This window comes from Marmota monax, unplaced genomic scaffold, assembly GCF_021218885.2.
Source record: "Marmota monax isolate L192 unplaced genomic scaffold, Marmota_monax_Labrador192_F-V1.1 WCK01_AAM20220418_F8-fsc00075, whole genome shotgun sequence".
NCBI classification, from domain to species: Eukaryota; Metazoa; Chordata; class Mammalia; order Rodentia; family Sciuridae; genus Marmota; species Marmota monax.
Window position 1 is genome coordinate 1,039,127 of NW_026694772.1, and position 15,008 is coordinate 1,054,134.

The window sequence follows — 15,008 nt, forward strand, 5'->3', positions numbered from 1 at the left end:
CTTGGGTCAACTAACTTGCATGCTTCTCCTATAGCAAGTCAGTGGTATAAGGGTTGTTCATGAAAAAAATCATCACTTAAATAATGGATTGTACCATTGATAGTTTCCTGGAAGACCTGTGTGAAAGGTTTTTGTTTTTGGAATGTTCATAATGGATGAGTTGAAAAAATACCACCAATTTATTTAGAGCAAAGGGAAAAACAACAGCAAAAATTTTATGAAGGTCACTGATGTTACAGAAATCTCAATATTTTTACAATTTATACAACTGTAATTTTAAAAACACCTTAAATCTTAAACATCTTGGCTTAAGACCTGTCTATTATAATGTACACTAGAAATTTTTTTGTTCAAAAGAAATATTTTGAACACATCAGCTTCCTGCATGACAAAAATATTATAGAACCCAGCCATGTTCTGGGGAACTTTTTTTCCATTTCTACAAGGTTTTACATCTTTCTGCTTCTCCTTGGAGTATCATACTACCCATGCTCTCCCTGTGAAAAAAAATCATCTAGTTTTAAAAGGAAGAAATTATCCACTCAGGTGAAGAGAAAGAAAAGTAAAAGAAGTGAAGCTGGGCTTGGTTGTTGATACCACCTCAGTGGTCTAGACAAAAGAATGGAAAAGTAGTATAAACCTATGTATCATAGAAATATCTACATACAAAATGATGATGTTCTTTCTTGGGTTAGAGATGACTTGTTACCTAATATTAGATGTCAAGTTTCAGAAAAACACAAATAGAGACAAAATTGTCAAGTATTTGAAATACTTGAAGATATTTGGAGGTCTCATAATGCAATTTTGGAGATATAAAATGGTTAAAATTAACTTAAATTCCAAACATCATGTACCCAAATGAAAAAAATCAAGATTTTAGCTATTTATAAAATAAAACAATAACCTTTACTGAAATATCCCACAATTTGCCAAGCAGAGTGGCACACTCCTGTATTCCCAGTGTTTTAGGTGGATGAGGCAAGAGGATGGTGAGTTCAAAGCCAGCCTCAGCAAAAGCAAGGCGCTAAGCAACTCAGACCCTGTCTCTAAATAAAATACAAAATAGGGCTGGGGATGTGGCTCTGTGGTTAAGCACCCCTGAGTTTAATCCCCAGTACCCCCAAAAAAGAAATATTTCATAAATTAAGCCACAACATTCAAGAGAAGGAAAAAAGGGAGAAAGGGAAGGAGAGAGAAGGAAGGAGATTTATAATTATTCATATATTCACATTGTTATATATATTTATTAAATTAAATGCATATAGGGGCTGACAGTATAGCTCAGTTGGTAGTGTGCATATTTGAGGCCATAAAAGAAAGCCATTGGAAAGAGCAGCTCAAAGAGAAAAATGTATGGAAAATAAGAATCACAAGCTCATTCAAAAATCACATTGAGGATATAATCTATATGTCAAATGCATTTGGGTGATATCAAAGATATTTAGATATAAGAATGACATAATTTAAAGTAATTATTTAAAAATTACTATGTGTTCACATTAGACAGAGAATAAATTGAAGGAGCTCTAGTGGAAGCAGTTAGGAATGAATTGCTGTTGTTCAGATTGAGATAAAACTGGAAAAGTAAATGGAAATATTAGTGAACATTGATTGAGAGACATGAAGAAACTTGAAATATATGACCCTCTTGTGACATTGTGTTTTATTTACTGTCCAAACTTTTCATAGCATTTTCCCTCATTCTTACATAGAAATGGATCTGGTTTGAATACATATTGCTCTGCTCATTACTGTTTATTGTGTTTTGTGGTATGTATATTTTCCTATTCTAATAGTAATTACCCAAGGAGGGAATATGTTGTTCTGAGCAAACTGGAACAATGTGCTGACCACTGAATGTGGACATATTCCATGGATCAGCCTTCACACTTCCCTATTTCCAGTCATTGCCTAGGTCAACTCATACAACATCATAATTTCAAATATAATTCATAAATTCTACCTTCCACAATTTTTGTTATATTCTGGAAATTTCTCCTGAATCTTAGGACTGCATATTCATTTTCCCACTCAATACATACATGTGAATGAAATATTAGAGTGTGTGTGTGTGTGTATGAGATATAATATATATATATATATATATATATATATATATATATATATATATATCTCCAAAATATAGACATGCATTACAATAGATATAAGCTGTATGCCTACTGTATACAGGAAATCTAACATACCCAGACAAAATCCCTGAAATTTCTGATATACTCAACAATCTGCTATCTGGGTAGTCGCCCTGGCATCCCCATCCTTTCAGCTACCCAAGTCAAAGTCCTTAAGGTCTTCTTGTCTCCTATATTTTTCTCACACCCAAACATAAAATGGATCAACAAATGCTGTTGGTTCTAACTATACAATTCCCAAGTTCCAGCAATTTCTCAGCATCCTTCTGCTCTTACCCTAGATGAATTCATCATTCTTTTTTAGACCATTGCAGAGGATTCCTAACAAGTCTCATGTTGCCATTTTTGCCCCTTCCCACGGAGCTATTATCAGCATAGCAGCCAGAATGATGGTTTCAAAATATGTCAGATATCACTCTTCTACTCAATAACTTTTCAAGGTACTCTAAAATGTAAGCCTGTGTATTGGCCTAGGAATGCATCTGAAAGAAAGAATTAAAGCATAATCTGTTACTAGTATTGTGCTGATTAATGTTTGACAATTGGTATTATGAAAGTAGATCAAGGATATAATCCTAGGAACAGATTTGGGAGAAAATATAGGCATATGGAGTTCTGGTGCATATCATTCACTTAGATATAAATACACAGTTGGCAGTAGGGAAAAAAGTGATCTGAAACACTATTTTAAATGTAAGAAAGAAATGGAATAAGAAAAGGCCTTAAAAATAGAGATTGGAATGATACAAGAAGAGGACTAGCCACAGAACTCTGGGAAATATTTAAATGTCAGCAAGTAAAAGAAGGCCAACAGAATAACTGAGAAAGAAAATATGTGCAAAAATTGGCCAAGAAAGCTGCAATGTCAGAAAGTAGGGGTTTCAAGGAGCCAAATATAATTATGAGACTCAAATGCTATAAGAAACAAATTCTGAAAAGTAAAAAAAGGTAAGAGATGGTTTGAAAGATATATATTAGATCAAGAATCAGGAAAACCCTAATGTTCTTAGAGTTACAGTGGATTGGTGAGGACAGAGACAGATTATATTTAAGCAATTTTCTAGAGGTCATTAAGTAGAAAAAGGAGAGAATTGCACTTTAAAATTATGAACTGTATAAAATTATGGTAAGATGGATGTTTGCTTAATTTAACTTCTTTAAGTCATAGGATAGTCTGTGAACATATTAATATGGCTGCCTAAAAGAAACAAGAGAGAAGAGTTGAAGAACTATAAATTCAGGAAAGATACAGAGGAAAATGAGGGAAAGATACAGGGAAATAGAGACCTCAGAGCATTAGCTCTGAAAAGGACTCATTGACCCTGGACAAGACCAAAGTCATCTTTTGCTCTGAGATCAGAGATTAAAGAAAGTGTGGTGGGGAGTAGTACTAAATGTTCAATTTATAAAGTATATAACAGGAAACAGAAAGAAATTCCTGTTTTATCTATTATGAAAATATGCTGTAATCAGCTGACACTGTTGGATAGATTGGACAGTTCAAAGTAAGCATATTGGAGTCACTAAAGATATAAAGCAAAATTGTAATTTTAACCAAAATCTTTTCACAGAAATTCTTTTTAACATATGAAAGCAAACATTGCATGTCTTACTCTTTCCAATCATTCATAAAGCTGTAGTAGATCAAATTGGAAAAAGACCTTGGAAATTGTCTAGTTATAAATCTGAACTACAGAGAAATGATGTTAGATTGCTTAGCATTGACTCTAGGAGTTCTGATTCCTAAGTCAATGTTCTTCCCAATACACTTGTACTATCATCTCAGAATGGTCTTATAACCTTTTTTCTTAAAGAAAAAAAATCACTTCTGATCCCTTTCCTCTAGTTTTATAGCATGATATATATATATATATATATATATATATATATATATATATATATATATATATATATATATATATATTTTTTTTTTTTTTACTACAAGTTTGGACTAAGTTTCATTAGTCTCTCCAATATTTTTGTAGCTTCTCCAACTGATTCAAATGATTATAGTAGATTGTCTACATAAAAATTTAACAAACTGTTTATTTAGGCTTACTATAGGTTTATTAACTGTGCAAAATAGTATTGATACCTTTACTAGAATAATGATTAGACATATTGTTCTTGATGTGACAGACTGGAACAGTTATTCATATTTCAATAAATTATTTTCTATATTCATCTAGAAAAGGAAAGCAAAAGTGAAACATTGATCAAATTCAACATGGTTGGGTTATGAAATGTAAGGGAAATAAACATGATGGCATTTCTACACATATTTAGTATTGAGTAAAGTACCATGAAATCTTTATTTTATTAAAATTATGCAGTATATATTAAAACTTTACTATTAGAACTCTGTTAGTTAAAATATCAAACCTTGTTTAATCCCAGAGAAAAGAATTATTTTGAGTATAGTTACATTTGAGAGGGAAGCACTATATATAATTACTATAATACTACTCAGTACTTTGTAACAAGCTATTAGTGTATATGATTTTGTTTTAGATGTTTTATGTTTTGCTGTCTTTTAGTTATTGAGTAATAAATTCCATGGTAAACATTCTTAATATTTCCAAAAATTATGAGGGTTTAAAAAGCAGATGTTCCATATGACCTCACATATTGTTTGGCAGCTTGCTATTTAAACTTAAAAATATATGGTGTAACATTTTATTTCAGTACACAAATTGATGATATATGATATCCCATGGTATGCATATTTAATTAATCCCACATGAAAGCAAATTTGGATTTATTCCCAACATGCTGCTTTCTTCACAGCTGAATTAAACAATGTGCATGCAACACTGTACACTTTGATATGATTTACTCTTAAAAGTGATGGAGTAGACTTTGGTTCAAGAACATTAATATTTTAAATATATTTTATCAGCTTACTATGAAAGGTTATGTATTTCCCTAAACGGTATGAAAACTTTTATATCCCCACACCCATGCCAAACTGAGCATCTTCATTAATTTTTTGCCATACTATTTTACTTATGAAAAAACAATAATTAGAGCTGGGGTCATGGCTCAGCCATAGAGGGCTCATTTAACACATGCGGGGCCCTGGGTTCGATCCTCAGTACCACATAAAAATAATAAATAAATAAAATAAAGATATTATGACCAACTACAACTAAAAAATAAATATTTAAAAATGAAAATACAATAATTAGTTTTCACTTATGATTACTTACATATAAATGGTATTGGAACATCTTTTACACAGCCATAATTTTTTCTGTGAATTATCTGTTTATCTTACACATTTTCATTTTTTGCTTTCTTTTATGAGAATTTTCTGTGGTTGTTTCATTTTTAATTACCTAAGATATTTAAAATCATAAAAGCATCATCACAAAACTGAAAGAATGATCAATTAGTTCTAGATATGCCAATAAAATTATTTTACAAGTGAAACATTAACTAAAGATTTTATATTTTTTCTACTCACAGAAAAGAATTGCCAAAGACAAAAGCTAACTTATTGTAAATAGGGCAAACTGGTCATTTTATTATGTATTCCAAATAAATGGCTATAGTATATTTTCACACTTATGTGAGATTAAACATGATCCCCATCAGTTATTTTTCTTATGAATATAATCCTTTCATTTCATCTTTATTATCAAATCTTTGTTATGTACACATTATTCAATAACATGGTAATAATAATGTCTTGGCACTGTCAGAATTCATGCTTTGCTTGTTTGTTTATTTTATGGAAGGTCTATGCCAGAAAAGAAGCCTTAAAAGGAGGTTTGGATAAAACTGTAAGTCTCCAGAAAGATCTATCAGAAATGCATGAATGGATGACTCAAGCTGAAGAAGAATACCTAGAGAGAGATTTTGAATATAAAACTCCAGATGAATTACAGAGAGCAGTTGAAGAGATGAAGGTAAAATAAATCAAATAAACCAAAGAAATAATGGAAAGGAATGCAACATTGCTTAAAATTGTGCTTATGACAATCTACTGTCTTCTGAGTTTAATAGTAGAGATTGATTTTTAATTAACTTTAATCAATTTTGCTTAGAATTTTGTTATGTTTTCTATTAAAGTCTTAAAATCTTTATTAATTTAGTGCATTGCGGTCAAAATGTCAACACTGACAATCCCAGTTTAAAACTTCATTCTTTTGAAATAATATAGTGTTGAGGATTAGAATCAGCTGATCACATTAACTGTTTTTAGCTGTTGCAAATTCAAATTGAAGCTATGACAAAGTGTTCTAGAATAGACAATATAAAATATATTTAAATGCTTTGTTAATTTGGTAACTTAAGGGATTTCTTTGAATTTGTAAGTTTTAAGAATTTTAACAGGTGACTTTTATTATGGATAAAAAGAACTGAGTTTACATGCATATATTTTGAAACCATAGAACAAAAAATATAGTAACTTTGATTTAGGACCAGGAGAACCTGTATATACCACAGTCTTAGAGGTAAAACCTCAAGTTGAATGTATAAAGTGGCATTTCAGTGTGGCTTTGGGAAACTCAGTATCAACACAGTCTTCTGTTTTATGCTGTTTATATTGTTGTTCTTCCTAACTTGACTGTATGTACTGAATGCTGATACTTAGATGTAAGTAAGTTGCCTAGGTCAGTGTGAGCATTCAATGACCTGTAGCTGTAAAGACAGCTACTATTTTTATGTACTAATAAGAATGCATACGCTGATAGAATTAGTCTATGTGAAATATTAATAGGTGCTTATTTGGTTTTAGGCCTCATGACAGAGCAAAATTAATGTGGAACCAGACCCTCAGTTTCAAACCTGGTTTGGTTCCTTGTCAGGTGCATAACCTTGGGTGAGTTACATAAGCTCTGTGAGCACCAACTCCCTCATTTGTGAATTTAGTACTAGAACACCTCCCTTCTAGAACTGTTTAAAGCATGAAACATAGAAGTCCCAAACACTCTGCCAGGTGCAAAGCAAATTTTTCAAATTTGATAGCTATTGTTGTAGTTATTATCATTGCTGCATACTAAGAAATTAAGTGTAGTTTATTAAATATATGATCAGTCAGATATATTTCTTACAGTTAATAGCAGAAAGCACTCACATGAAAACTCAAATGTTTAAGCAAATATGGAATGAGTTAAATGCAGAACATATAGTTAAAACCTATAAGAAAGATTGAATTTGGATATTATAGAGCATTACAACCTATGGAATATTCTAATCTAGTAATACCATATATCATTCATTCATCAACAAATACTTATTGCATACTTATTATATGCCAAATATCCTTCTAGCTACTGATTAAAGTGGTAAGTAAGACCACAGTCTGCTTTCTTTAAATTTACATTCTATTGCGGATAGGGAACTAACAATAAATTTAGGAACAAATAAAACTCTTTGGGGTCATGGTAATTTGCCTAAAACACAAACCAGGTTTGTAGAATAGAGAATAATTCGTGTTTGGGAGTAAGTTGGTAAATGGTGAGATGTTAAAGTTTGACTTGTAGTACATTTGTGGAAAACACTATTTAATCCAAGAGATCTGAATTATGGGGAAAAAACAACTATAAAAACATTTCATGGAAGGTAGAGGGAACTGTGACCACGCACAGAGCAGGCCCAACGGCCTGCTGAGGGGCAGAGCCGCCCCCCACCCCCCGCGCCTGCCAGGTAGGGGAACTGTGACCACGGACAGAAAAGGCCCAGTGGCCCGCGGCGGGACAGAGCTTCCAATCACTCCTGCAAGGTAGGCGGGCCTGCGACCCACCGGCAGAAGAGGAGCATCGACCTGCTGAGAGGCAGAGCCGCCCCCTCCCCCTGCACCGGCAAGGTAGAGGGAACTGTGACCACGCACAGAGCAGGCCCAGCTGCCTGCTGAGGGGCAGAGCCACCCCCCACCCCCCGCGCCTGCCAGGTGACCACCGACAGAAAAGGCCCAGTGGCCCGCGGCGGGACAGAGCTTCCAATCACTCCTGCAAGGTAGGCGGGCCTGCGTCCCACCAGCAGAAGAGGAGCAGCGGCCTGCTGAGAGGCTGAGCCGCCCCCTCCCCCTGCACCGGCAAGGTAGAGGGAACTGTGACCACGCACAGAGCAGGCCCAGCAGCCTGCTGAGGGGCAGAGCCGCCCCCCACCCCCCGCGCCTGCCAGGTAGGTGGAACTGTGACCACAGACAGAAAAGGCCCAGTGGCCCGCGGCGGGACAGAGCTTCCAATCACTCCTGCAAGGTAGGCGGGCCTGCGACCCACCGGCAGAAGAGGAGCAGCGACCTGCTGAGAGGCAGAGCCGCCCCCTCCCCCTGCACCGGCAAGGTAGAGGAAACTGTGACCACCATCAGAACAGGCCAGACCTGCAACCGAGAGACAGAACAGGCCCAGTGGCCTGAGGAAGGGTAGAGCCGCCAGCCCCCCCCGCGCCTGCAAGGAAGGCGGACCTGTGACCCACTGGCAGTACAGCCCCAGAGGCCTGCAGAGGGGCAGTGCCGCTGCCTGCGCCTGCAAAGTAGACAGAACTGTGACCACCGACAGAACAAGCCTAGCGGCCCGCAGAGGGACAGAGCCGCCGCCCGCGCCTGCGAGGGAGACTTTGCAACTATACAAGACCAATATAAATAGATAGGGGGAAAATTCAATAGCACAACAGTTTCACCAGGTAGAAAGGAACGCGAACAGTATGAAGAGACAAGGAAAGAAAGGACCACAAGCATTGCAGGTCAACTCAACGTTAGAAGAGGTAATAGCTGCAGCAGATGGAATGTCAGATAAAGAATTCAGGATATACATGCTTCAGATGATCTGGAGTCTCAAGGAAGACATCAGACAGCAAAATCAGACAATGAAAGATCACTTCAACAATGAATTACATAAACAAATCCAAGAAGCAAAAGATCAACTATACAGGGAAATAGAGGTTATAAAAAACAAACAAACAGAAATCCTAGAAATGCAGGAAGCAATAAGCCAACTTAAAAACTCAATTGAGAATACTACCAGCAGAGTAGAACACTTAGAAGACAGAACATCAGACAATGAAGATAAAGTATTTCAACTTGAAAAGAACATAGACAGCTCAGCAAGACTGTTAAGAAACCATGAGCAGAACATCCAAGAAATATGGGATAACATCAAGAGACCAAATTTAAGAGTCATTGGGATACAGGAAGGGACAGAGTTTCAAACCAAAGGAATGAGCAATCTATTCAGTGAAATAATACGAGAAAACTTCCCAGACTTGAAGAATGAGACAGAACCCCAAATCCTAGAAGCCTACAGGACGCCGAATGTGCAAAATCATAAGAGACCCACACCTAGACACATTATAATGAAGATGCCCAACATACAGAATAAGGAGAGAATTTTAAAAGCTACAAGAGAAAGGAAGCAAATCACATTTAGGGGTAAGCCAATCAGGATAACACCTGATCTTTCAACACAGACTCTGAAAGCTAGAAGATCCTGGAATAACATATTTCAAACACTGAAAGAAAATGGGTTCCAACCAAGAATTGTGTTTCCAGCGAAATTAAGCTTCAGGATGGAAGATGAAATTAAAACCTTCCACGATAAACAAAAGTTAAAAGAATTTGCAGCTAGAAAACCATCTCTTCAAAACATCCTTGGCAAAATATTACAGGAAGAGGAAATGGAAAATAACAATGAAAACCAACAGTGGGAGGTAGGACACTAAAGGGGGGAAAATAATCAAAGAGGAAAACAAACCATGTTTAGTAACATAAATAAACAAATATGGCTGGAAGAACAACCCATATCTCAATAATAACCCTAAATGTTAATGGCTTAAACTCACCAATCAAGAGACACAGGCTAGTAGAATGGATCACAAAACAAGACCCAACAATATGCTGCCTACAGGAGACGCATTTGATAGGAAAAGACATACATAGGCTGAAGGTGAAAGGTTGGGAAAAATCATATCACTCATATGGACTTCGGAAACAAGCAGGAGTATCCATACTCATATCAAATAAAATAGATTTCAAGCCAAAGTTAATCAAAAGGGATAAAGAGGGACACTACATACTGCTCAAGGGAACCATACACCAACAAGACATAACAATCATAAATATATATGCCCCAAACTATGGTGCAGCTATGTTCATCAAACAAACTCTTCTCAAGTTCAAGAGTCTAATAGACCACCATACAATAATCATGGGAGACTTCAACACACCTCTATCACCACTGGACAGATCTTCCAAACAAAAGTTGAATAAGGAAACTATGGAACTCAATAACACAATTAATAACCTAGACTTAATTGACATATATAGAATATACCACCCAACATCAAGCAGTTACACTTTTTTCTCAGCAGCACATGGATCCTTCTCAAAAATAGATCATATATTATGTCACAGGGAAACTCTTAGACAATATAAAGGAGTAGAGATAATACCATGCATCCTATCTGATCATAATGGAATGGAACTGAAAATCAATGATAAAAGAAGGAAGGGAAAAGAATATATCACTTGGAGAATGAACAATAGGTTACTGAATGATCAATGGGTTATAGAAGACATCAAGGAAGAAATTAAAAAATTCTTAGAGATTAATGAAAACACAGACACAACATATCGGAATCTATGGGACACATTGAAAGCAGTTCTAAGAGGAAAATTCATTGCTTGGAGTTCATTCCTTAAAAAAAGAAAAAACCAACAAATAAATGATCTCATACTTCATCTCAAAATCCTTGAAAAAGAAGAGCAAAACAACAGCAAAAGAAGTAGAAGGCAAGAAATAATTAAAATCAGAGCTGAAATTAATGAAATTGAAACAAAAGAAACAATTGAAAAAATTGACAAAACTAAAAGTTGGTTCTTTGAAAAAATAAACAAAATCGACAGACCCTTAGCCATGCTAGCGAAGAGAAGAAGAGAGAGAACTCAAATTACTAACATACGGGATGAAAGAGGCAATATCACAACAGACACTTCAGAAATACAGAAGATAATCAAAAATTATTTTGAATCCTTATACTCCAATAAATTAGAAGATAGTGAAGGCATAGATAAATTTCTTAAGTCATATGATCTGCCCAAATTGAGTCAGGAGGATATAGACAACCTAAACAGACCAATATCAATTGAGGAAATAGAAGAAACCATCAAAAGACTACCAACTAAGAAAAGCCCAGGACCGGATGGGTATACAGCAGAGTTTTACAAAACCTTTAAAGAGGAACTAATACCAATACTTTTCAAGCTACTTCGGGAAATAGAAAAAGAGGGAGAACTTCCAAATTCATTCTACGAGGCCAACATCACCCTGATACCTAAACCAGACAAAGACACTTCAAAGAAAGAAAACTACAGACCAATATCTCTAATGAACCTAGATGCAAAAATCCTCAATAAAATTCTGGCCACTCGGATACAAAAACTTATCAAAAAAATTGTGCACCATGATCAAGTAGGATTCATCCCTGGGATGCAAGGCTGGTTCAATATACGGAAATCAATAAATGTTATTCACCACATCAATAGACTTAAAATTAAGAACCACATGATCATCTCGATAGATGCGGAAAAAGCATTTGACAAAGTACAGCATCCCTTTATGTTCAAAACTCTAGAAAAACTAGGGATAACAGGAACATACCTCAATATTGTAAAAGCAATCTATGCTAAGCCTCAGGCTAGCATCATTCTGAATGGAGAAAAACTGAAGGCATTCCCTCTAAAATCTGGAACAAGACAGGGATGCCCTCTCTCACCACTTCTGTTCAACATAGTTCTCGAAACACTGGCCAGAGCAATTAGACAGACGAAAGAAATTAAAGGCATCAAAATAGGAAAAGAAGAACTTAAATTATCACTATTTGCAGACGACATGATTCTATACCTAGCAGACCCAAAAGGGTCTACAAAGAAACTATTAGAGCTAATAAATGAATTCAGCAAAGTGGCAGGATATAAAATCAACACGCATAAATCAAAGGCATTCCTGTATATCAGCGACAAATCCTCTGAAATGGAAATGAGGACAACCACTCCATTCACAATATCTTCAAAAAAAATAAAATACTTGGGAATCAACCTAACAAAAGAGGTGAAAGACTTATACAATGAAAACTACAGAACCCTAAAGAGAGAAATAGAAGAAGATCTTAGAAGATGGAAAAATATACCCTGTTCATGGATAGGCAGAACTAACATCATCAAAATGGTGATATTACCAAAAGTTCTCTATAGGTTTAATGCAATGCCAATCAAAATCCCAACGGCATTTCTTGTAGAAATAGAGAAAGCAATCATGAAATTCATATGGAAAAACAAAAGACCCAGAATAGCAAAAACAATGCTAAGCAGGAAGTGTGAATCAGGCGGTATAGCGATACCAGACTTCAAACTATACTACAGAGCAATAGTAACAAAAACAGCATGGTACTGGTACCAAAACAGGCGGGTGGACCAATGGTACAGAATAGAGGACACAGAAACCAATCCACAAAACTACAACTACCTTATATTTGATAAAGGGGCTAAAAGCATGCAATGGAGGAAGGATAGCATCTTCAACAAATGGTGCTGGGAAAACTGGAAATCCATATGCAACAAAATGAAACTGAATCCCTTTCTCTCACCATGCACAAAAGTGAATTCAAAATGGATCAAGGAGCTTGATATCAAATCAGAGACACGCCGTCTGATAGAAGAAAAAGTTGGCTACGATCTACATACTGTGGGGTCGGGCTCCAAATTCCTCAATAGGACACCCATAGCACAAAAGTTAATAACTAGAATCAACAAATGGGACTTACTCAAACTAAAAAGTTTTTTCTCAGCAAAAGATACAATAAGAGAGGTAAATAGGGAGCCTACATCCTGGGAACAAATCTTTACTCCTCACACTTCAGATAGAGCCCTAATATCCAGAGTATACAAAGAACTCAAAAAATTAGACAATAAGAGAACAAACAACCCAATCAACAAATGGGCCAAGGACCTGAACAGACACTTCTCAGAGGACGACATACAATCAGTCAACAAGTACATGAAAAAATGCTCACCATCTCTAGCAGTCAGAGAAATGCAAATCAAAACCACCCTAAGATACCATCTCACTCCAGTTAGATTGGCAGACATTATGAAGTCAAACAACAACAAGTGCTGGCGAGGATGTGGGGAAAAGGGTACACTTGTACATTGCTGGTGGGACTGCAAATTGGTGCAGCCAATTTGGAAAGCAGTATGGAGATTTCTTGGAAAGCTGGGAATGGAGCCACCATTTGACCCAGCTATTCCTCTTCTCGGTCTATTCCCTAAAGACCTAAAAAGAGCATGCTACAGGGACACTGCTACATCGATGTTCATAGCAGCACAATTCACAATAGCTAGACTGTGGAACCAACCTAGATGCCCTTCAATGGATGAATGGATAAAAAAAATGTGGCATTTATACACAATGGAGTATTACTCTGCTTTAAAAAATGACGAAATCATAGAATTTACAGGGAAATGGATGGCATTAGAGCAGATTATGCTAAGTGAAGCTAGCCAATCCCTAAAAAACAAATGCCAAATGTCTTCTTTGATATAAGGAGAGTAACTAAGAACAGAGTAGGGTCGAAGAGCATGAGAAGAAGATTAACATTAAACAGGGATGAGAGGTGGGAGGGAAAGGGAGAGAGAAGGGAAAATGCATGGAAATGGAAGGAGACCCTCAGAGTTATACAAAAGTACATACAAGAGGAAGTGAGGGGAAGGGGAAAAATAATATAAGGGGGACAAACGAATGTCAGTAGAGGGAGCAGAGAGAGAAGAGGGGAGGGGAGGGGAGGGGAGGGGAGGGGAGGGGAGGGGAGGGGGATAGTAGAGGATAGGAAAGGCAGCAGAATACAACAGACACTAGTATGGCAATATGTAAATCAATGGATGTGTAACTGATGTGATTCTGCAATCTGTATATGGGGTAATAATGGGAGCTCATAACCCACTGGAATCAAATTGTGAAATATGATATATCAAGAACTATGTAATGTTTTGAACAGCCAACAATAAAAAATTAAAAAAAAAAAAAAAAAAACATTTCATGGGGGCTGGGGATGTGATGTGGCTCTAGTGGTAACGTGCTCCCCTGGCATGCACAGAGCACTGGGTTCGATCCTCAGCACCACATAAAAACAAAATAAAGATGTTGTGTCCACCGAAAACTGAAAAATAAATATTAAAAAGTTCTCTCTCTCTCTCTCTCTCAAAAAAAAAAAAATACCTAAAGATTTCATGGGAGCACATTCCAGTCAGAGAAAATACCTCCTGTAAATACTCTAAGATGAACTGGGAAGTGAAAGAAGCCTGTGTGCCCACCCAAAGGGAGTAAAACATAGGACAAATAACCTGAGATAAATTTGAAAAAGTTGGCCAATATTAACACAGTAGTTTTATAGGCTATCACAGGATTTTTCATTCTAAATGAAATGATAAAACCATTGGAAGGTTTCAGAAAAGGGATTTCAATGGTTTGAAATTTGATTGTGTGAGGGCATCATGAGAAAAATTATACCAAAACATAATATGAGAGATAGAAAGTATTTTACAGTAATATTCTGCTGGTGAAGAACCTGAAACCCCTAAACAGGTGAAATAATATAGTAGTGTTTGTCACAAGCTTTATCCATGTTGGGACTAATAGAATTGAAGGTATTTTATCCCATTCCATCCCATTCTGGGCCATTCTTTTTTATTTTACATTTTTTTTAATTATGAATTTTTTCCACCCATGTGACCTTTCCCACCATGTGTCAATTCCCTGATGATTAGTTATCATCTCTTCTAATACTGAATAACCACTACCCCAGATCTCTGAGTAGATCATTGACAGTCAGCTCTTGCTCAGTTGCTCAGTTTCT

The 15,008-nt window shown here is 36.1% G+C and overlaps 1 protein-coding gene across 11 annotated transcripts in view; it reads left to right on the forward strand.

Moving 5' to 3' along the window:
- Dmd (dystrophin) overlaps positions 1-15,008 on the forward strand; it is a 2,205,817-nt gene that overhangs the window by 826,906 nt on the left and 1,363,903 nt on the right. For all 11 annotated transcript variants that reach the window (XM_058572890.1, XM_046425263.2, XM_046425265.2 and 8 more), the window contains one exon: positions 5,894-6,064. In XM_058572890.1, the coding sequence (XP_058428873.1) occupies positions 5,894-6,064 (171 nt within the window). The remainder of the gene's footprint in view (positions 1-5,893; positions 6,065-15,008) is intronic.